General features: G+C 42.9%; 1 protein-coding gene across 1 annotated transcript; it reads right to left on the bottom strand.

Annotated features, from left to right (window-relative positions):
- Window positions 1-251: 251 nt before the first annotated feature.
- On the bottom strand, window positions 252-11,063 carry Awat2 (acyl-CoA wax alcohol acyltransferase 2). Its single transcript, XM_077107504.1, has 7 exons — window positions 10,979-11,063; window positions 2,715-2,825; window positions 2,294-2,364; window positions 1,851-2,055; window positions 1,460-1,634; window positions 629-828; window positions 252-406 (listed from the first exon to the last, which is right to left on the bottom strand). The coding sequence occupies exons 1-7, from the start codon at window positions 11,061-11,063 to the stop codon at window positions 252-254; spliced, it is 1,002 nt and encodes a 333-aa protein (XP_076963619.1).
- Between the last annotated feature and the right edge of the window lie 10,258 nt (window positions 11,064-21,321).

Below are 21,321 nucleotides of genomic sequence, written 5' to 3'. Positions count from 1 at the left end.
GGGCACCTCTACCCTAGGGCATCCCTGCCTCTTGAAGCTAACTCCCCATGGCCCTCAGGGGAAATCAAAGAGCTAAAAGGAGAAAGATGGAAGTGGAAGGACCAGTACACAGAACACCCCCATGGACAACCCCTCCCCTCCCCATGAGGACTGATCAAATCGAGAGCAGGAGTCCGATAGGAGACTTTCGACCTCCTTTTTTCACAGGTTTCACAGCTTCCAACCAAGCTGTGAGGCTGCTGGGATGTCTGTCAAACTACCACCAGCTCCTGAGTCTCTGAGATGCCAAACTTGGTCTTATGCTGATCAAACAGTTTGCGTAGGGCGTCAATATAGAGTGCGTGGTATTTAGCCACAATGTCCTTGCTCGGATTCTCAATCTTGGGCAGTGCTAGAGGCTCCCCGACTGCCAGGAGAGACAGAAGAGGGAACAGGAAAAGTATCAGAATGGCTCATTCCTCAGAATAGGTGCCCTAGGCCTCAAGCCCAGCTTCTCCCCACCCTTGCCCCCAACTTGCCACGCATCCTAGCCAGCCTCCCTGTCTCTGAGCACAGCCAGAGCCAAAGCTCCCCTCAGAACTGGATCCTACATCCTCGACTGATGCTGCCAATAGAAAGGGATACTCACCAATGGTGGTTAGAGTCTGGGCATGGGGCAAAAGGCCCCAGGAATTCTTGGTGAAGCCACGCCCATAGAAAGCACAAGGGTAGATATGTACTACACGCTGGAACCATTTCTGAAAGCGGTTGACCAAGCCCCCAGGAGTAAAAATGTGCTGATTGTAGAGGTCTGTCTCTCCAAAGACATAGGCAGGGATTAGAGGCACCCTGAAAGGAAAAAGCATCTTCTTTAATGCCCAGAAAGTTAGGGACCTTGCTGAAGGCAGTCCCTCAGTCTGTCTGCAGGCCTCCCCAGATCTCAGTCCAGCTGCACCTAGGTCCATGGACTGAGTGTGGGGGCTCCATGGCCTAGCCCAGGCTTCCCATGGAGGCAAAGCAGCAGCAACCTCAAGGAAGAAAGCCCAGGTACTCCTGGGAACCAATTGGTCTGAATTTCCATAAAACCCAAGGGCCATTTCATTCAGCTTCTTTCCCTTTACCCCACATAATAAGCTTGCTCTCTCTGAGCTGGGGTTTCAGCCTGACCCCTTTTCAAGAGGGACTGGCCCAGATGAGAGGCTAATGTGAGGGAGAACAGGCTGAGGGCTGGCCATCTACCCTTTCTCGGTATGCAGAAAAGCCTCCAGGACTTGGCTGTTGCTCTACTCCAACCTGGACTCAAGGTTGCTTTTTTTTTTGTTTCAATGACAAATACAAATTGTATATGTTTATTATGGCCCTGGTTAGTAACAGTAAATTGTATATTCCCACCTCCCTCTTTAGATACCACTTCCTCAACACCCTTCCCTCTTTCCCCGTTGGGCTTTTGGATCCCCACCACCCCTGGAGCTGTCCTTACCCATGCCGAAGGGCCATGCGCACAAAACCACACCGGTTCTTCAAGACCAGGGTGGAAGAGCCTGGCAGGCTGTATCTGCACTCAGCCAGGCCACCAACCACCACAATGAGCATGTTGCCTGTGCCTTTCTGGGTAAGTAGAAAGTCCATGGAGGATTGGCTCACAGAGCAGGCCCCTGGCAGGCAGAAAAAGTCAAGAGGTCTTTGGCCATGTTCCAATCCCCCAAACATCCCCACCTCCATCTGTCTTTAAGGGAGGGGAAGAGCTAGAAACCTCCTTTTAGACCAGCCTAGTGTAGCTGTTCAGGATCAGAAGATCATGGAGTTGGCCTTGCTCTCACCCATCTCCCCATTTTTTTCTTTTTGACCTTATGCCCTAGAAGCCAACTCACCTGTAGACATTATGTATTCTCTGAGGAAAGGCACCCAGAAAAAGGCTCCCAGGGTGAGCATATAAGGGGTGATGCCAGGAAACATCTTGGTGAAGTTTTTATTGTCGGTGGCAAAGTTACCAAAACATGCATGGGACATGAGCCCATGAGGGTGGCAGGCAAGGATATAGTTGTGGCTGGGGGAAATATCATGAGTCTTCAAAAGCTGTAGAGGAAAGTGGAGTCAGGAGAGCTACATCCAGGGCAGTGGCCTCCTGTTGGCCAGAGACCTGGAAGGAAAGGGCTTCTGGGAATGGCTATGTAGGTTGGGCAATGTACAACCCCAGCAGGCATCACTCTCATAGGCCCCGATATGGATGGTACCCACCACCACAACTGACCCAGCTGCTGACCCTGGAATTGGTACTGGCCTGGGGTCCCACTGGGGCTCTGGGGCTACTCACCTTGATGGGGAAGTAATTGCAATAGTGTTTCCACAGGCACCACTTTCTCACACAGGCAAACCGGCGACCACCTGAAAGCAGAAGCAATGTAGCACAGCTTTGTCCACCCCACTGTCCTCTTCCCTTGCCACAGGGTACTCTTATCTGCTGCTGGCCTCTTAAAAGTGACAACCTGGGTAAGCATGTCAGGGCCAATTTAGGACAGACTGAGCTTCTGTTTCATGAGCTTCCCCTTCCCTAACCCACTCCAGTTCTAACTGGGGCCTTTTCTGACACCTTAAAAGGAACCCTTCCCTCAGCCTCTCTAGCCCAGGGAGAGACAGACTGAAGGGCTGCCAGGGAATTGGCCAAAGACTCAGGATTAGGAGAGAAGAGGGAAGTGTATGTGGTACATGGCAACACAGTTGCACAGGGCCCTTACCTCTCTCAGGGGTCTTCCAGTCAAAAGCCAGCCAGGTAAGAATGAGCACAGTGACAGGCCAATATGGTGTGAACACCACCAGGTAGAGGTTGACGAGGAGCACAGTGATCACTGGAGGGAGCCCAGCCCAGAAATAATAAGTTGTGAACAGTCCCGCACACTTACCCTCCCTCCCAAGTTCTGTCCACCAAAGTCACATATACTCTCACCCAGGCCCACTCAACCCTCACTCCCTCACCCTAGTACATGGTTTGCATGCTCAGGTCCCCAATCCCCTTCTTCTCTCTGACATTGGGAACCTGATTCAAGTCTAGAAGTCAAGGAGTTTTCCTCTCCTCTCCAACTATGTTTCACACAGTAAGCCCTCCATCCCCAGGACCTTGCTGGGGCTTGGCTCTGTCTGCAGTGGGGTCAATGGCAGGGAGCCACTTATAGCCATCAGAAGATGGAACTCCTGGAAGAGTTTTCCTCCAACTCATGTTTTCCTCTTTGCATCTTCTCTGCAAGACTTCAGTGGAGGGGACACCAAGGAAGTGAAAACCCAACTTCAGCAGGTTGGAAGCATACAAGATGGCAAACAAGAAACAAAGGAAAACAAAAGCTGGGATAGAAGAAGGTACTAGGCCACATTAATCTCCAAGAAGCTAGGAATAGTGTATGTTGGAGTACTAAAGAGTTACTGGAGATGAGTCATAGGGAGCCACACTTGGTATTATTATTGGGTTCAATGTTTAAAGCATCGGTGGGTAAGATTGTGTGGGAAAGTGGGTCAAAATCAAGGTTAGAGAAGACAGAAAACACTCCTAATTGGACATAATAGATTGAACACAACTTTTTGTCTTGACTTTTTGCTGGAGCCCCATGAAAACTATCCCTAAAATGTTTTTTTAATATAGATCCATAAGAAGAAAAAGAATTAAGAGAGGCCCAACAGTGGATGAGAACTATCTGCAAATATTTGCATGTTGTAAAATAGATGAAAGAGAAGGTAATTAAGAATAAAGAAAACTAGGACTGGGACTGTATGTAGCTCAGTGGTTGAGCGCTTACCTAGCATGTGTGAATCACTGCGTTCCATTCTCAGCACTACATAAAAATAAATAATTAAAATAAAGGTATTGTGTCCATCTACAACTAAAAAAAGTTTTTAAAAAACAATAAAGAAATCTGGAGTCTAAGCGCCTGTGAGGGGAATACCTACAAGAAGCAAGCCTGCTTGCACTGAAGAATCTGGCAAAGACTTAGAAATTGGAGGGACCCAGTGTCTCAAAAGGCAAGGATGATGCACAGGCTTTAAAAATCAGTGGTTGAATTTATCTCAAGGAATTAGAACTGCAAGTCTCATCTCCTCCCCTACACAACTAGATGATGAGAGAATTACTCTCTGAAAAATTGAACCAAAGGAATTCTAGATTCAAATGTAGATGGTCCCAAACTTATTATAATGGTTTTACTTACAGTGTTTCAACATTATGATGATGTAAAAGTGATATGCATTCAAAAGAAACTGAACTCCAATTTTTGAATTTTGATCTTTTCCTGCACTAGCAATATGTGGTATGATCCTCTCTTGCATGCTGTGCAGCAGCAGCAAGCCATAGCTCCCAATCAGTCACATAATCACAAAAATAAACAACTGAGACTCTACAGTGCTATGAGGTTCAGTAGGTTAGATGTATTAAATTCATTTTTGATTTAAGATATTTTCAACTTCCAATAGTTTTATCAGGACATAACCTCATAATGATTCAAGGAGCTTCTATACTTACCTGACACACAGCTGGGATACTCTGTATAGCCAAATTATTCATTAAATGTGAAAGTAGAATACAATTTCAGATATACACAATCTCAGATCATTTCTCTCCCATATCCTTTTCTCAGAAAACTCCTTGAGGATTTGCTTCACCAAAATTATGGTGTAAACCCAGAAAGAGGAAGGCATGGGATCCAGGAAAATGTTGATCCAATGAAGCAGGGTCAGGGAGAGGAAGAAATGAGCAAAGTCCTCAGTACACAAAATTTAAGAAGACAGTCACTCTTAGGGATGTGCAAGCACTGTCCCAACACTTGCATATCCCTGAGAGTGAGGACCTTCTTAAAGTTTGCACCCAAGTTGCCTCAAGGACCTGTGTTAGGCCAGATGGTAACAAGAAAATGCTGGGCTCCAGCAGCTATGTGTTCAAAGAAATAAGAAGAATGGGGGGGAACTTAAAGATTCCTGATGTGGGGGCTGGGCTTGTGGCTCATGGCAGAGCACTTGCCTTGCACATGTGAGGCCCTGAGTATGATCCTCAGCACTACATAAAAATAAATAAATAAAAATAAAGATTAAAAAAAGACTCCTGATATGTTTGAATATTTTGAGAGATTGAAATGTCTGTGGGGAATTTGGAGATGAATTAGTTATAAATAATAGATGTCTAACAGATAACAAAAGAAATTTAAATGAGTCAATTATGAACTCCAGGGAAAACAAGAAGTCAAACAAGAGCAGAAACATAATCTTGGTACACTAAAGAGTTTGATTGTGACTAAGATTTCCTAGGTATGACCAGGCATTTAATCAATATCTGTGCTATAACAATTTGGGGAGGGAGGGGAAAGAGGAAATTCTAGCAATGTTGTATAGAGCCAAATTCCCATCTTCACTATTAGGAAGTCAATATTAAGAAGTCAATCTTAGGTATATAGAAATATTAGAAAATCATCTTCAATATTAGAAAGTCATAGTGTCTAAAATGGTTACATCAGAAAATAGTAATATGTAGGGCTGGGGCTTTAGTTCAGTGGTAGAGCACTTCCCAGCATATGCAAGGCCCTGGGTTCCATCACAATATGAGTGAGAGAGAGAGAGACAGACAGACAGACAGACACAGACGGACAAAGGAAGGAAAGAAAGAAAGATAATAGTAATATTTAGGAATTCCAAATAGTAAAATTCAGAAATATGGAGGTAAATACAAAAAAAAAAAAAAACTAACAAAATTGAAAGTGACTGCCTCAGGGCTGTGGTTGTGGCTCAGTGGTAGAGCACTTGCCTAGCACATGCGAGGCCCTGGGTTCAATCCTCAGCACCACATAAAAATAAATAAAGGTCTATCAACAACTAAAAAAAAAATTTAAAAATAAGGTGTCTGCCTCTGCGGAACAGAACTAAGACTAAGGACAGAGCAAAGGCCAGCAGTTGTGGCTAACAATTGTGACACAAGCCACATAAAACTATTGACTTCAAGAATTAAAGAGAGGCATGGGTCTAGTACAGAGGATACTTCCTAATTTCCCTTAGCCTTTGCTCAAACCCAGGCAGTGCTGCAGACAGGAACATGGCCTAGGGCAGAGCACCCTACACTGGGATGAATCCTGGATCTGCACTTACCATGTATGTGATCAAAGACAAAGCTGAACCTTATCTGCAAAATGGGAATTAAAATACCAATATCTACCCTGTCTTCCTCACACTTATTAAAAGGGTCTTCTTTTCAAGGCCTTTAGGTTCCAGATGGATATAACTCCACATCAAGTGAAGAGCTAGGAGGGTTCCAAAGGCTCATTTGCCTCACTTGTCCCATGTGAGCTGGTATGGGAGGAGCCAACCCTGGAACCCACATCTTCTGCTGCCAGGACCTAGAGCTCTTCTGACTGCCCCATGCTACCGCTCTGTGCACCCCAGAGCCTAACTCTAAGAGTCCCCTGGGAGAGTTTTTTCCCTATCCTCATCTGCCCTTCAGCCACTCTCCTCCTTAACCCTTCTCTGCTCCATTCACCCCTCTGCCAGCTCACCCTGGGACCCAACCCCTCAGTCTTGCTTTCTCTCTTTATCTCACTGACATCTTCTGATTATCAAGTCAGGTCAATTCTACTCCAGTTTCTTGAATCTCTCCTTTCCTCTTCATGCCCATCACTAGCCTGGTCCAAATCATCACCATGTCTCAAAAGTCTCCTTCCTACCTGGCATCATTGCCTCCACTCCTGCTTTTCTGTGATCAATTTACAATTTACTATGCAGAACTATAATGTTCTCTCCAAACAACAAATCTGATGCCATCATCCTGTGCCAAACCCCAGCCTGGCTCCATATGGCACTCAGGAAAAAGTCCAAATTCCTCCCTCTCTCTCTCTCTCTCTCTCTCTCTCTCTCTCTCTCTCTCTGTGTGTGTGTGTGTGTGTGTGTATATGTGTGTGTGTGTGTGTGTTTTGATACAGGGTCTCCTAAGTTTCCAAAGCTGGCCTTAAACTTGAGATCCTCCTGCCTCAGCCTCCCCAGTCACTGGAATTATTACATGTATCACCAAACACTGTTCTTTCCATGGTTTTCAATGCCCTACACAATATTTTCCCTGCCTGCTTCTCCAGTCTTTTCTTTACTCCTCTCTCATTCATTCATTCATTCATTCATTCACTATATACCAAGCACCAATTCTGTGCCTCTTATTCCCACTCCACTTAAACACTGGCAGCCCCTTGGATGCACTGGCTCTGCCCTTCGTCCTGGCATCTTCACATGTTGCCCACTCTCTATCCCCAAATCTGTCCCTTCTTTGCCTTTCAAGAGTTGACTTGAATTCAATGGAAAAACAGACAAAGGTCATGAATGGGAAGTTAAAAGAAAAATAGAAATCACTTGTAAGCATACACAAAGATGCTCAACCTCATTCATAATTAAAGAAGTTCAAAATAAGGCTAAGGCTACCGCTCATTGTTGTTTACCTATCACTTCTGGTTGGAGAGAGTAAGAAGTTCACATGAGTTCTGCACTCGCTTTCCTTCTTATGCTGTGATAACCCCTGAAGCCACATTTTGTAGCATCCCCATCTGGAGCTGCCTCTGTTTTCTGAACATTAGTGTCCACAGTGGGCAGAGACTCCCATCCACCTATTTTGGACATTTAGCATGAAAAAGAAATAAACATTTTCTGACGTAAGCCACTGAGATTTCAGGGTTAATTTGTTACTACAGCATTCCTAGACTATCCAGATTAATATATTTTAATTATATACCCATTTTACAAATGAGAAAAACAAGACTCAGAGACAATAAATACTTTGCTGAAGGTTGCACAGATAGAAATTAATAGAGCTGGAATTTGAAATCAGCAGTCTGGCTCCAGACTCCCAGTCTCATTTTCAACACCTATATTATAGTCCCTTTCAGAGGCTGTAGCGGGGGGGTGCATACATTATTTATACACATACATTTATACATAAATATGTAAAATCTCCATCATTTCTGCCTATATATACACACACATACACACACACACACACACACACACACACACACACATACACAAAAAATTCCACTAAGAGTGGTTATTCTGAGGAGTGAGACTGGGGATTAGATTGAGGAAGGAGAGATAGCAGCCTAAATCCTCCATCCCCTTTATGGGGTCTGGGACTCCCAGAGCCAAAGCCAAAGCCAAAGCCTGGGTGGCCTTCAATAAATGGTCATTCTTCTTCTCCAATACAGTGTCAACTCTTAGACTTTGGGGACTCTGCTCTCTGTGGGAACACAGTTGCTGTGATGGGTAGCAAGACAAGTTTGGGGCTAGGACAACGATTCAAGAAAGACAGGGGCTGGGGATGTGGCTCAAGCGGTAGCGCGCTCGCCTGGCATGCGTGCGGCCCGGGTTCGATCCTCAGCACCACATACAAACAAAGATGTTGTGTCTGCCGATAACTAAAAAAAAAATAAAATATTAAAATTCTCTCTCTCTCTCTCTCTCTCTCTCTTCTCTCTATCTTTAAAAAAAAAAAGAAAGAAAGACAATACAGGTTGGGCATCCCTAATCCCCAAAATCCCAAATTCAAAATGTTCCAAAATCCTAAACATTTTTTGTGGTACTGAGCATTCTACCACTGAGTTACATTCCCAATCCTTTTTATTTTTTATTTTGAGAGAGGACCTCATTAAGTTGCCAAGTTTGACCTTGAACTTACAATTCTCCTGCCTCAGCCTCCCCAATAGCTAGAATGACAGGTGTGCACCAGTACATCTGGCCAAAATCCTAAACTAGTTGAGAATGACCATGACATCACAAGTAGAAAATTCCACACCTAATCTCATGTGACAGTTGTAAAATTTGGGTGCTCGGAAAATATTGTATAAAATTACTACCAGATGATGAAACATAGATCACTGTAGATGAAACATAAATCAATTTCTTGTTTAGACTTGAGCCCCATCCCCAATGTATCTCATTATGTGTATGCACATATTCCAAAACAAGAAAATCCAGACTCTCAAACACTTCTGGTCCTGAGCATTTCAGATAAGAGATATGTGACTCCTAGAACAGAACCCAATGTCCCAAAGCTTCTGCATCAAAACAGCATCACAGGGAAGAACTGGTGGCAGGTGCCACAAAGCTACTGATTAAAGTTTCTAGGACTCCTGGAGCCAAATCCAAAGATCCTTTTTAACCAAGTGAAGACGCCCTAGCCCTGAAGGGAAACTGCTCTTCCTCAGTACTTTTCTTGGCACTTTCACTTCAGATGTTTTTGAGCCCCAGTAGCCAGAGAATTGGCAGTGAGGACGGTTACCCATTCAGCCATATGGGGAACTCAGCCCTTACTGAAGACAGTGTTTGCCCAGGCCACATAGTGGGGAGAGTGCACAGGCCCAGCTGGGACCCTGTCTTCAGCAGGAGGCCATTCTGAGCTGGCCTTTCCTCTTTCCAGTAAGGAACTCTTACATATGCAGAAGGCCTGACTTCCTGTCTCCCCCTCTGCATTTGTGTACTCTGGGTTTCACCCCAAACTTCCAATCAGCAGTGAGTCAGCAGATGCAATTGCCTAAGAAAGGAACTTAGGTTCTCAGGAACTCAACTCCCAGCCCACCTCCACCCCTGCCAGCCATGTAATCTTGTACTGAACGCACAAACTACAGCTTGCTCAGCTGGACAATGGTGATTAATTAGCCACATAAAGTGCTTAGAACAGTGCCTGGCATGAAATAAGGGGGCCATAAATGTTAGCTAGTCTTATGTAAGTGTCAGCTATCATTCCATGTGTGCAGCTATTAGTATGAATTATTATGTATAAGAATAGCTTCTACTTCACAAGATTGGCAGAGGCTGGCATGAAATAACAGATGTGAAATTACCTGGTACAAAGTAAGGACCTAATACATATGCATTCCCTTCTCTGGTCTCTTCCAGCTCTAACTGCCATCATTCCTAGGTTAATTAACACTGCTCTTTTCAGTCTTAGGGAGTCCTGGTAGGCACCCAAGGCAGGCCTCTGAGCCCCCTGCTCCCTGGCTCCTAGCCTGGAAATCAGTTGCAGTAAGAAATGTCCCATTTGTTGGCAGGTCCCTGTGCCAACTCCCAAGTTCTCAGGGCCTATGTACATTCCCCAGATAGCTTACAGGATCATTAATTCATGTCCTTGACTCCAGCCACTACTCACATGAACCATTGGACAGGCAAGATTTTGGTTTTGTTTTCCAGGCCTCCCTCCCACAGTGATGGTTTATTTCAACATCTAGAACACAGTGGCCAGCATATCAATCAACCTCACAGAGTGTTTGTGGCACAGGTGTTGGAAAAAAATGGATGGATAAATGGATGTGTTCCTCTGGACGACAGGTTTCCAAGCCTCCCTCTGAGTGCCAACTCTCATTATGTGTGTGTAGTTTTTAGCATGAATAGCTTATGTGGAAGAACCAGAGAAGGGAATGCATATGTATTAGGTACTTCCTTTGTGCTAGGCATTTTCACATCCATCATTTCATGTTAGCCTCTGCCAATCTTATGAAGTAGAAGCTATTTTCTGCATAAAAATTCATAGTAATAGCTACACACAGAATGATAGCTGACACTGACAAGGAGGGCCTGAAAAACTGTCATACCATCAGGTCCACTCCCACTCACATAGGGTTTGCTCAACTTCCTGAGGTTACACAGTCAAGCTCTCCTCCTTAGCCAGCCTCAGTGGAACTGCTCCCCATCATCTATAACATTCCCTCCACACCACAGTGTAGACCCAGGTGTGCTACACATACCTGCAGAAAGGCACACATGCACACGTACACAGGCATGCATTCCTTCCTGCCCAGGCACATATTGTAGGTACTCACACATACCCACAGGTTTCACAAATGCCATGCCCCCCAGCCCAGGTGGGTCAGGACACAGACCATGGTGACCAACTGTCCGTGTTTGACAACCTCAATTTGGGCATTAAACATCCTAACAACCCCAAATCCTTCCTTCCTAGGTAAGCCAGGATCGTTGGTCACCCTCCAGAAGCCTGAAGACTCACCGATAAGGAAGGCACTGAGGGCCCACTGGAAGATAGCAAAGACCTCCATGGCGGTCTTGAGGTCCTTCTTGGAGGGCAAGAGCATTATGCCCAGGATCCCAGTGGCTCCAGGTAAGTGTTAGACTGTCACCAGCCCTCACTGCTCAGGGGCCAGCGATGTTTCCTCTCTTCATGCTTTCTTCTCTAGCGCTGCCTAGTCTCCGCCCCCTGCCACACCTCTCCCTCCAAAAGATTGCAGGACTGCATCTGCCTCTGCTTGTCAGAGCCTTCCATCTGCCCACCCACCTGCACTTTTACCCACTTGAACTTGGCCTGAACTGAGGTTGTGACATATCTTTGCTCACCTGGATAGTGAAGCATGGATGAAGTCCTGGTATGGGAAGTGAGTAGGTGGAGGTGAGGCTGCTGAAAAGTTTTCAGGGCCAGCCTGAAATGGTAGGGTGGGCTGGAAGGAACCCAGCGCTCAAATGGGACACAGGATTTACATCTCTGTTTCTGAGGTCAAAGTATCTGTGGTCCCTCAGAATGTACCTGGAGGGCTAAAGAGAGAAGGTCACAGGTCAGACCCTGAAAAGCCTTTGGCCTTCTGATCAGTGTAGGAACACACATTACTCACAGGGAAGAAACATGACATGTATGTCTCTGGGTACACATTAGGTACTGAACAATTTTTTATTGAATGAATGAATAAATTAGCACATATTGTATTATTCCATATACATAAAGTTCTAGAATAATCAAAACAGATTCATCTATCTTGAAAAAAAATCAGAGCAATGGTTGCTCTCTGCTAAGGGATTTCCTAAGAAGGAGCTTGAAGAAAGTTTGGGGGATGAAAGTAATATTATCTCTTTTTTATTTTAATTTGTTATATATGATAGCAGAATGCATTACAATTCATATTACACTTATAGAAAACAACTTTTCATAATTCTGGTTGTACACAAAGTAGAGTCACAGCATTCGCGTCTTCATACATGTACCTAGGGTAATGATGTCCATCTTATTCCACCATCTTTCCTACCCCCACAGCCCCTCCCTTTCCCTGCCTCCCTTTTGCCCTATCTAGAATTCATCTAATCCTCCCATGACCCCCCACCACCACCACATTATGAATCACCAACCTTAAATCAGAGAAAACATTTGGAATTTGTTTTTTGGGATTGGCTAACTTCACTTAGCATTATATTCTCCAACGCGATTCATTTACCTGCAAATGTTACGATTTTATTCTCTCTTACTGCTGAATAATAGTCCACTGTGTATATATACCACATTTTCTTTATCCATTCATCTGCTGAAGGGCATCTAGGTTGGTTCCACAGTTTAGCTATTGTAAATTGTGCTGCTATAAACATTGATGTGGCTGTGTCCCTGTAGGATGCTGTTTTTAAGTCCTTTGGGTATAGTTCAAGGAGAGGGATAGCTGGGTCAAATGGTGGTTCCATTCCCAAGGATTCTCCATACGTCTTTCCATATTGGCTGCACCAATTTGCAGTCTCACCAGCAGTGTATGAGTGTACCTTTCCCCCCACATCCTTGCCAACACCTATTGTTGTTTGTCTTCATAATAGGTGCCATTCTGACTGGAGTGAGGTGAAATTTTAAGAGTAGTTTTGATTTGCACTTCTCTAATTGCTAGAGATGTTGGACATTTTTTCATATATTTGTTGATTGATTGTACATGTTCTTCTGAGAAGTGTCTGTTCAGTTCCTTAGCCCATTTATTGATTGAGTTATTTGATTTTTGGTGTTCAGATTTTTGAATTCTTTATATTTCTTAGAGATTAGTGCTCTATCTGATGTATGTGTCGTAAAAATTTGTTAGAAATTGTAGGCTCTCTATTCACCTCACTGATTGGTCCTTTTGCTGAGAAGAAGCTTTTTAGTTTGAATCCATCCCATTTATTGACTTTTGATTTTAATTGTTGAGCTATAGGAGTCTTATTAAGGAAATTGGGGCCTAAGATATTATCTCTTTTGATAGGACTTTGGGTTACATAGATCAAAAACTCATTTGTAAAAATTCAGTGAATATACACTTAGTATTTGTGCCTTTCATTGAATTTAAATTTTACCTTAAATGTAAACATTTGAAGTGTTTAATGGTGAAGAGTCCTGATGTCTGCAATTTACTCTGAAATGCATATAAAATGTATTCCTAGGTGGATAGAGGGATCGTTAGATATAAAATCAAACATAGCAAAATATTATCTGCATGATCTAGACAGTGGGTGTTCACCATATTATTCTTTCAACTATTCCGTATGTTTGAAGTTTTATAACAAAATGTTGCAAAAAAGTTCCTTCAAGGTCATAATAAATTTATTTTGAAAATATGATTTCCCAATGCATGTACATATGCTCATGTGACCACTGCGTGTGCATCTGCATGTACAAAGGTCTCTAGTTGTCAGCACATTTGTTTACATATCCTCTTCATTTGATGGCATCTGCAAGCATGTGTTTGTGTATGATGGAATTTTGGGAATGTGAAGGCATATAGGTTCATCCAGATATGTGCTGTGGGTCAAGAACTTGGAGGAGAGACATCCTGGAAGGGTTTCTTAATGGAACATATAATTATTGAGGACACAGTATATGCCAGGCACTGTTGTAGGCAGCTGGGTTACATCAGTGAAGAAAATAAACCAAAACAAATCCAAGTCTTTGAGAAGTTTGCAATGTGGTAAAGGAAGATAGCTAGAAATTAGTTAATTACCAAATTATATAGTATGTTATGAGGTGATCAATGTTATGGGTGAAAATTTTGAACAGCATAAGGTAGAGTACTTGGAGTACTGAGTGGTGGGAAGGGTTTGGGTAGAAAGAGAAGGCTTTATAGTGAAAAGGAGTGGTCATGGAAAGCCACACTGAGAAGGTGGCATTTGAGTACAGGCTTGATGGACATGAGGAAGCAAGGAGTATGGCTGTATGAACTTCATAGCTCCTTGCATCAAAAAGACAAGCAAATTGAGTTAGAGGAACTAAGTAGGTGAAGTCAGAGAGATTGGTAGGATCTAGATTATAGAAGGTCTTCTAGGTCAAAGTATGGACTTGGCCTTTTACCCTGACCAAAATGGGGATCCACTGAAAGGTTCTGAACAGAGAAGAGACAAGGTTGGTTTGTGTTTTAAAAGGGGAAGGGAAGAAAGAAGAGACTTTTGAGGGGCTATGGAATTACTCCTCTGTAGGAGATAATGGTGCCTAGGACCAGTGTGGTAGTAGTGGAAATGGTGGGAAGTAATCAGATTCTAGATGTATGTAACAGAAGATGTCTCCTTTGAAACCAAAGCCCTGGTTAAGGGGCTAGGATTGTGGATCAGTGGTAGAGCGCTTGCCTAGAACATGTGAGGTCCTGGGTTCGATCCTTAGCACCACATAAAAAGAAAGAATAAACAAATAAAATAAAGTTATTTTTTTAAAAGCCCTACTTAAAATTTCTCCTGAGACTCAGATGCCTCCACAGGGGAGTTCTGTTGGTGAGCATCCACCATAGGCCCTGGCCCAGCTTGGGTACCTTCCAATCTTATGCTACTCAATTCTGCTAAAAATACATAGAGGTTATTGGTTGCAGGGCACCTGCTTGGCTGGAATGTTGGTTCTAGGAAAGTCCTCCTGGCAGAAAAGGGCAGCAGGGTCAATCTCCAAAAGCGTGGACTCCAAGGCAAGGATTCTGGCCTTAATCCTTTGGACCCTGAGGAAGAGAGATCAGTTTCTGAGCAAGCATGATAATTTATATCAAATGCCTAATGAGGACAAATTTCAGGCACCAGGGGGCTGTCAGAACCCAGTTGCCCCTGTGATTGACTTATGATTCACTCTTTGTCTGTCTCCAACACCTACTTAAAGGACCAGGTCCACCTCCATGCAGAGTAAGTGGCTCATGGTGTAATTCCCCATAATGGCTCATGGAGACTTGTCAGTACAAAAGGCCTGCTGGCCTAGATCTCTCTCCCACTCTCCCATTAAACTAACTTTATTGTTTTGTTGTAGAGGAGGCTCACCCCTTATCAGGATCCAAACTCTTGTTAGGGAAATTTTCGGAAACCATTCCCTCTTAAGGAACACAGGCAAGGGACAGAAAGACCTCAGACAGATAGGAAAGAGTCCAGTCTGGGGATTTGATATACAGATGCGGGGGAGAGGAGCCACAGAACATGGCCAGGATTCTGATTCATTCCCCGAGGGTGAACAGTGGGGATGGGGAACTCAGGAGGAGAAACACTTCTTACAGGGTAGGTGGAGCAAATTATGAGGTTCTTTTAGGTCACCATTTGTGAGACAAGCAGCCCCTGGGATGACTAGTAAGGCCAGCTACTCATTTTCTAAAGCATATTCTGCTGGCCCTGGCTTTCCAGAGACTTGTTACAGGGGCAACTGAGGTGGGGGCACTGCGAGGGAAGCTGAGTAAAGGATTGTGAACTCTATAGTCGGCTCTTGAAACAGAGAACCAGCTCTTCTTTAAATCTGTTGACAACTGGAATTCCAGGAAAGATTGAATTTGACAAAAGAATTGGAGTTAGAGGCAGGGAAGAGGAAGAGGAACATTCTGTGAGGCACTGTGGAAGCCTAGCAAGAGATGATCTGCACTTTCCTGCCAAGGAGAAGCTGCCTCAGCCTAGCTGGGGGTGGGCTGACGGCCAAGTTCAAGGGCCCCAAGACACTGCCAGGGGCCAGTGCCAATGCAACAAGTGACGCTAAATAGGCTTGAAAAGAGAGGAAGTGCTACCTGATGGAAAGGAGGAATGTCTGTGGCCTGAGTTCTCACTCCCACCACTGAGCCACCCCGAGGAGGTCCTCTGGCCCTGAGGAATTGTGTGGTTCCCACATTTTCACACATCAGTCTCCTGACCCTGACCCTTCATCCCCCAATCTGGAAACTTTCTGGATGGTTCTGGGTCTTACTGTTTGGATAGCCCTACCCTTAACACAGGAAATGCAGTAAACACTCTTTGACCTTCATTATAAAAACAGATGAGCGGATGGAGGCCCTGCCTGTGTGGCATGGGGCAACCTTATGAGGCTTGGTTCCCTCACTTGGAAATAGAGACATTGAGTAGTAACAGATGGTTGGTCACTTTGTGAACTGTGAAATAGTGTCCACATGTAGGTCACTGTTTTCACCCTGATTAAGAGAGGAGTGAGAAGGTTAGAGAGGGACACTAGTAAAGGCCCAGAGTTAAACTGACACTGCCCCAGGCCATCTTCCCTCTAACTGTGTGACCTGGGAAAATGGGTACCAGAGATTCAAGAGTAGAACCCCTAGCAATGTGAACATTTAGAATATTTAAAAGGCTCTGCTATTACATTCACACAGAGAAGACCATGTGCCCAGCATCAGCATGCATCCCACCATCCTAACACCAAACAGAAATATGGTCAATGCCATTTAGAAGCATCCAGCTCTCGGTCCTGTCCCTCTACATCATCACAAAATTCCTGGTCATTCTGAAGCTCAGAGATTGTCAGAACTAGAAGGGCTCTCAGAGTTTTCTAATTCCAAGCCACCCAGGGATGGACTCCCCATGGCCTTCACTGAGGTCCCTCCCAGTGAAATCCTCAACCCTAGACCTAACCCCCACTCATTCTACTTTAGGCCCCTACAAGCAGACAAAACCAAAACCAGTCCTTCCCTTACATAGTAGTTTTCATCCCACCTAAGAAAGGTTGCCAGATAAAATAAAAGACACCATTTAAATCTGAATTTCAGATAAACAATAAAGAATGTTTTAGTATAAGTATATCCCATGTAATATTTGGGACATATTTTGTCTAAAATATTGCTTCAAGAGTCAAATATTGCATGGGATATACTTACAAAAAATTCTTTGTTGTTCCTCTGAATTTCAAAATGTTACCTTTATTCATTAAATTCCACAACCCTATGACCCAGGATCACATGGTCAGAGGAGTAGGCACACTGTGGATGTCGCATACAGATAGCATATTCCACTCAGTGGCTCGGAGGTTTTCAGGTCAATCCCAATTTCTCAGCTGCCCCAGAGATCAAGTGAGCCTCCACCTCCTGCACTTAATGCTTTACTCATTCTCTCAACAGAGTCTTTACTATGCTGAGGGATTTTTCTTGTATGCCTGAAACCCTTTTCCATCCCACCCATCTCTTCTGCTGGGCAGGGCTTTTAAGTATTTTGGCTCAAGTATCACTTGTTCCTTCTCCCATTTATCAAACTGAAAATGATCATGGATGGAAGCCTTACTAAGAAAAGAAAGGAAGAGATTCGTGATTTAGGGGATGAGGGTACCAACTCAGCTCAAAGGCGCCAGAGTGGGCCCCTAAAGTGTAGGAGGATTGGCTATTGTTGCTCTCCTCTGCTGCAGTATGTACCTTTCCTGTTCCCAAAGGGCTCCTTTATGTGGTCATTTCTCCCTCACCTCCAATCTCATGCTAGGGAAGACAGTTACAAGTCTCAAACTCTCCTGTGTATGCTCATGTGATCCTTTAGCAGATGTAGAAGGGGACAGGAAAAGCTGCTGTGAGTATATAGACTAGCAATGAGGAGGAACAGAGGGATGAAAAGTGTTAGAATCCTAGTCAAGAGCAAGATCGTTGAACCTCATGTCCAAGTCAGCTTCAATTTTGCATACTGTTTTGAACTTATTTGATTTTCATCTGTCTTCTATTTGGCTGTAAACTCTTTGAAGTTAGAGATTCCTATTTTGTTCATTATTATATCTGCTATCTCAGAACAGTGCCCGACATATTATAAAGCTGATAGGTGATGGCTAAATTAATGAGTGGGCAAAGCAGGTCAGAGCTAGGAGCAGGAGCAGGAACAAGGTTGGGGTCAGTACAAAAAAACAGGGCTTAGCAAAGCAGGAAAATCTTGTGGCCTTAAAGTCTTAAGGAATATGTAGGAAGATGAGGAAAGAGCAAATCCTCATTGATCTAAAAATGCCTTCAGTGAAGTTGGCTCTCTGTTACCCAATCTATTCTACCCCTTTGCTCACATTCTATCGCCCATAGACTGTTGATATTACCCCTCATCAGCATGTTCTGGGGAGATGATAATTCTTGGAATGCCCAAGGGATGTGAGATCAGGACAGGATGGAATGTTTTCCTCATAATTCTGCTCTTGAGACCAAATAACAATATGTGCTATTGTACCTAATTAGGACAACTTGGATATAATAGCTTATGTTTGACAATTTCTCAACAGCCCTTGAGCTCACTGGAAACCTCCCTCTGACATGGGTTAGGAACACAGTCCAGACAGACACTAAGGGACCATTAAACTTTAAACTAATAGGGATGCTTATTACCATGGAAATTGCCATCTCTTATGCCCTCTGAAGTCCTCTAATGGGGAAGATGAACAAGGTAATAAAGTAGAAAAGGACTAATGTTGAGGTATGAAATAGGAAGCAGAAGCTGGGAGGTAGGAACTGAGGTATGGTAGGGAGAAGGAACAGCCATTTATTACTGGCTTCCTTGTTGTCATGTACTAAGTGGAGGTTCCCACATACATTTGATCATCGCAATTCCCTGCAAGATAAGCATTAACTCTCTTGCCCCTTCTACCTCACTTTCTGGCAAGCATACCCTTAATCAACAAAGTAGCCTATTGTAAATCAACAAGGTGGCCTATTGCCATTCCCAGTAATTCTTATTAGAAAAGGTAAACCTTGAATTCCTTGTAGTCACATCCTTATCAAAAGCTCAGTTGTATTCATTGGAGTAAAGATAGCCTATTCAACACATGGTGCTGGCAAAACTGGAAATCCATATGTAACAAAATTAAATTAAAACTCTGTCTCTCACCCTGCACAAAAACCAATTCAAAGTGGATCAAAGGCCTAGACACTGTGCCTAATAGAAGAAAATGTAAGCCCAAATCTTCACCACGTCAGCCTAGGATCTGACTTCCTTAACAAGAAGCACAAGAAGTAAAATCAAGAATCAATAAATGGGATGGATTCAAATTAAAAAGCTTCTTCTCAAAAGGAAACAATAAATAATGTGAGGAGAGAGCCTACAGATTGGGAGAAAATCTTCACCAGATGTACCTCCAATAAAGCATTAATTTCCAGGATATAGAAAGAACTAAAAAAACTTAACACACACACACACACAAAATAAATAAATAAATAAATAAAATAACCCAATCATTAAATAGGCTAAGGAACTGAACAGACACTTCACAGAAGAAGAAATACAATTGATCAACAAATATATGAAAAAGTGTTCAACATCTCTAGGAATTAGAAAAATGCAAATCAAAACTACTCTAAGATTTCATCTCACTCCTGTTAGAATGGTAATCATCAAGAATACAGGCAACAATAAATGTTGATGAGAATGTGGGGAAAAAGGTATACTCATACATTGCTGGTGGGACTGCAAATTGGTACAACCACTATGGCAAGCAAGCAGTATGTAAATTCCCCAGAAAACTTGGAATGGAACCACCATTTGACCCAGCTATCCCACTCCTCGGTTTATACTCAAAGGATTTAAAATCTGCATACTATAGTAATGCAGCTATGTCCATGTTTATAGTAGCTCAATTCACAATTGCTAAACTATGGAACCAACCTAGGTGTCTTTCAATAGATGAATGAATAAAGAAAATGTGATATATATATATTTTTTTTTCCAATGGAATATTACTCAGCTTTAAAGAAGAATGTAATTATGGCATTTGCTGGTAAATGGATGGAGTTGGAAAATATCATGCTAAGAGAAATAAGCCAGTCCCAAAAAAACCAAAGTCTGAATGTTTTCTCTAATATGTGGATGCTAATTCACAATAAGGCAGGGGGCACTAGAGAAGAATAGCATTACCTTAGATTAGGTAGAGGGAAGTGAAGAGTCAGGAGGGGAGGGGATGTGGGAATAGGAAGGATAGTAGAATGAAACACACATTATTACTGTATGTATATATGTGACTGCATGAGCAATGTGATTCTATAACATGTACACTCAGAAAAATAAGAAATTATATCCCATCTATATATATGTATATATATATATCAAAGTGCATAAATGCATTCTATTGTCATGTATAACTAATTAAAACAAATTTAAAAAATTAAAAGAAACAAAGAATAAAGGACATACAAAGAAAAAACCCTCAGTTGTGAGAAATTATATTCATAGAAAGATTCCTGAAGAGCATGCATCTCATCCACTGCTGGACACAAATGACATCAAAAGGCAAGGTCTTTGGCCTGGCAGCTGGATCATAATCTCCAGATGTGTGAGTGTGTGCTGGAGGAGTAGACTTCAGTGATGAGCTAGAAAAGGCACATTCAATATTATAGTAACTATAGTTTCTTTAACACAAAAGATAGACAATAAAGTTCAACATTTGCAAAGCTGGTTTTGCTGCACCTTGGACCACAAAAACAAACCCATGCAATGGGACATGATATTCAGACGAGATTGGGCGCGTTCAGGGTGGTATGGCCATAGACAGGGACATGATATTCACAAGGACCTGTCATCCCTTCTTCAGAATCTAAAAAATTAATCTTGATTGCAATAATTAAGAAGACTCAACATGAATGTTGTTATCATGATATTGACGTCCAAAAGATGTATCTTTCAGGATCAGCATAATAATTTTCTTTTTTTTTAAGAGAGAGAGAGAGAGAGAGAGAGAGAGAATTTTTTAATATTTATTTTTTAGTTTTTGGCGGACACAACATCTTTGTTTGTATGTGGTGCTGAGGATCAAACCCGGGCCGCACGCATGCCAGGCGAGCGCGCTACCGCTTGAGCCACATCCCCAGCCCCACATAATAATTTTCTAAAATTATCATTGTTCTGATTCATTTTAAGTCACAGTATTTTATTTCTTAAAAACATGTAAATGACAGCAAGGGAGAGTGTTTAGTATTTCTGTTTATTTAAGATAAGGGAAGATGGACTAGACATACTGTGTCCTATTTCTCTTCGTATTACTACTAAAATCCTAGACATTACATATAAAGCAAACATAAGAATATTTGAAAAAGTGGAAAGAAGGCATCTATGGTCCTCAGGATATGAGAAATTAAATGAATTTACTCTGTGTCTCTTATATCTCAGACTTGGAGTTGAAGAAGCTAGCAAGCAAAAAACATTAATAGGCACAGACAAAGGAAGTCCCATCAAAAACCTGTTATTTCTGGTCAAAGGAGTAGGAGGGGACTAACTTACCAAAACAGAAGATTTTTAGACAATAACTACCCTACTCCAGCCCAAACCAGAGAAAACACTGTGGGCCTACCTGTATCCACACAAGCAAAGACTAAGAGTCTTCCACTCCCTGAGGTTATATAGACATTTTTCAGTAACCACAATCCCCTGCCAGTGTGATACCAGAGAATGGAGCAA

Source organism: Callospermophilus lateralis, chromosome X (assembly GCF_048772815.1).
Source record: "Callospermophilus lateralis isolate mCalLat2 chromosome X, mCalLat2.hap1, whole genome shotgun sequence".
NCBI lineage: Eukaryota > Metazoa > Chordata > Mammalia > Rodentia > Sciuridae > Callospermophilus > Callospermophilus lateralis.
Note: the sequence above shows the minus strand (reverse complement) of the source record. Positions and strands in the feature narration are given on the sequence as shown.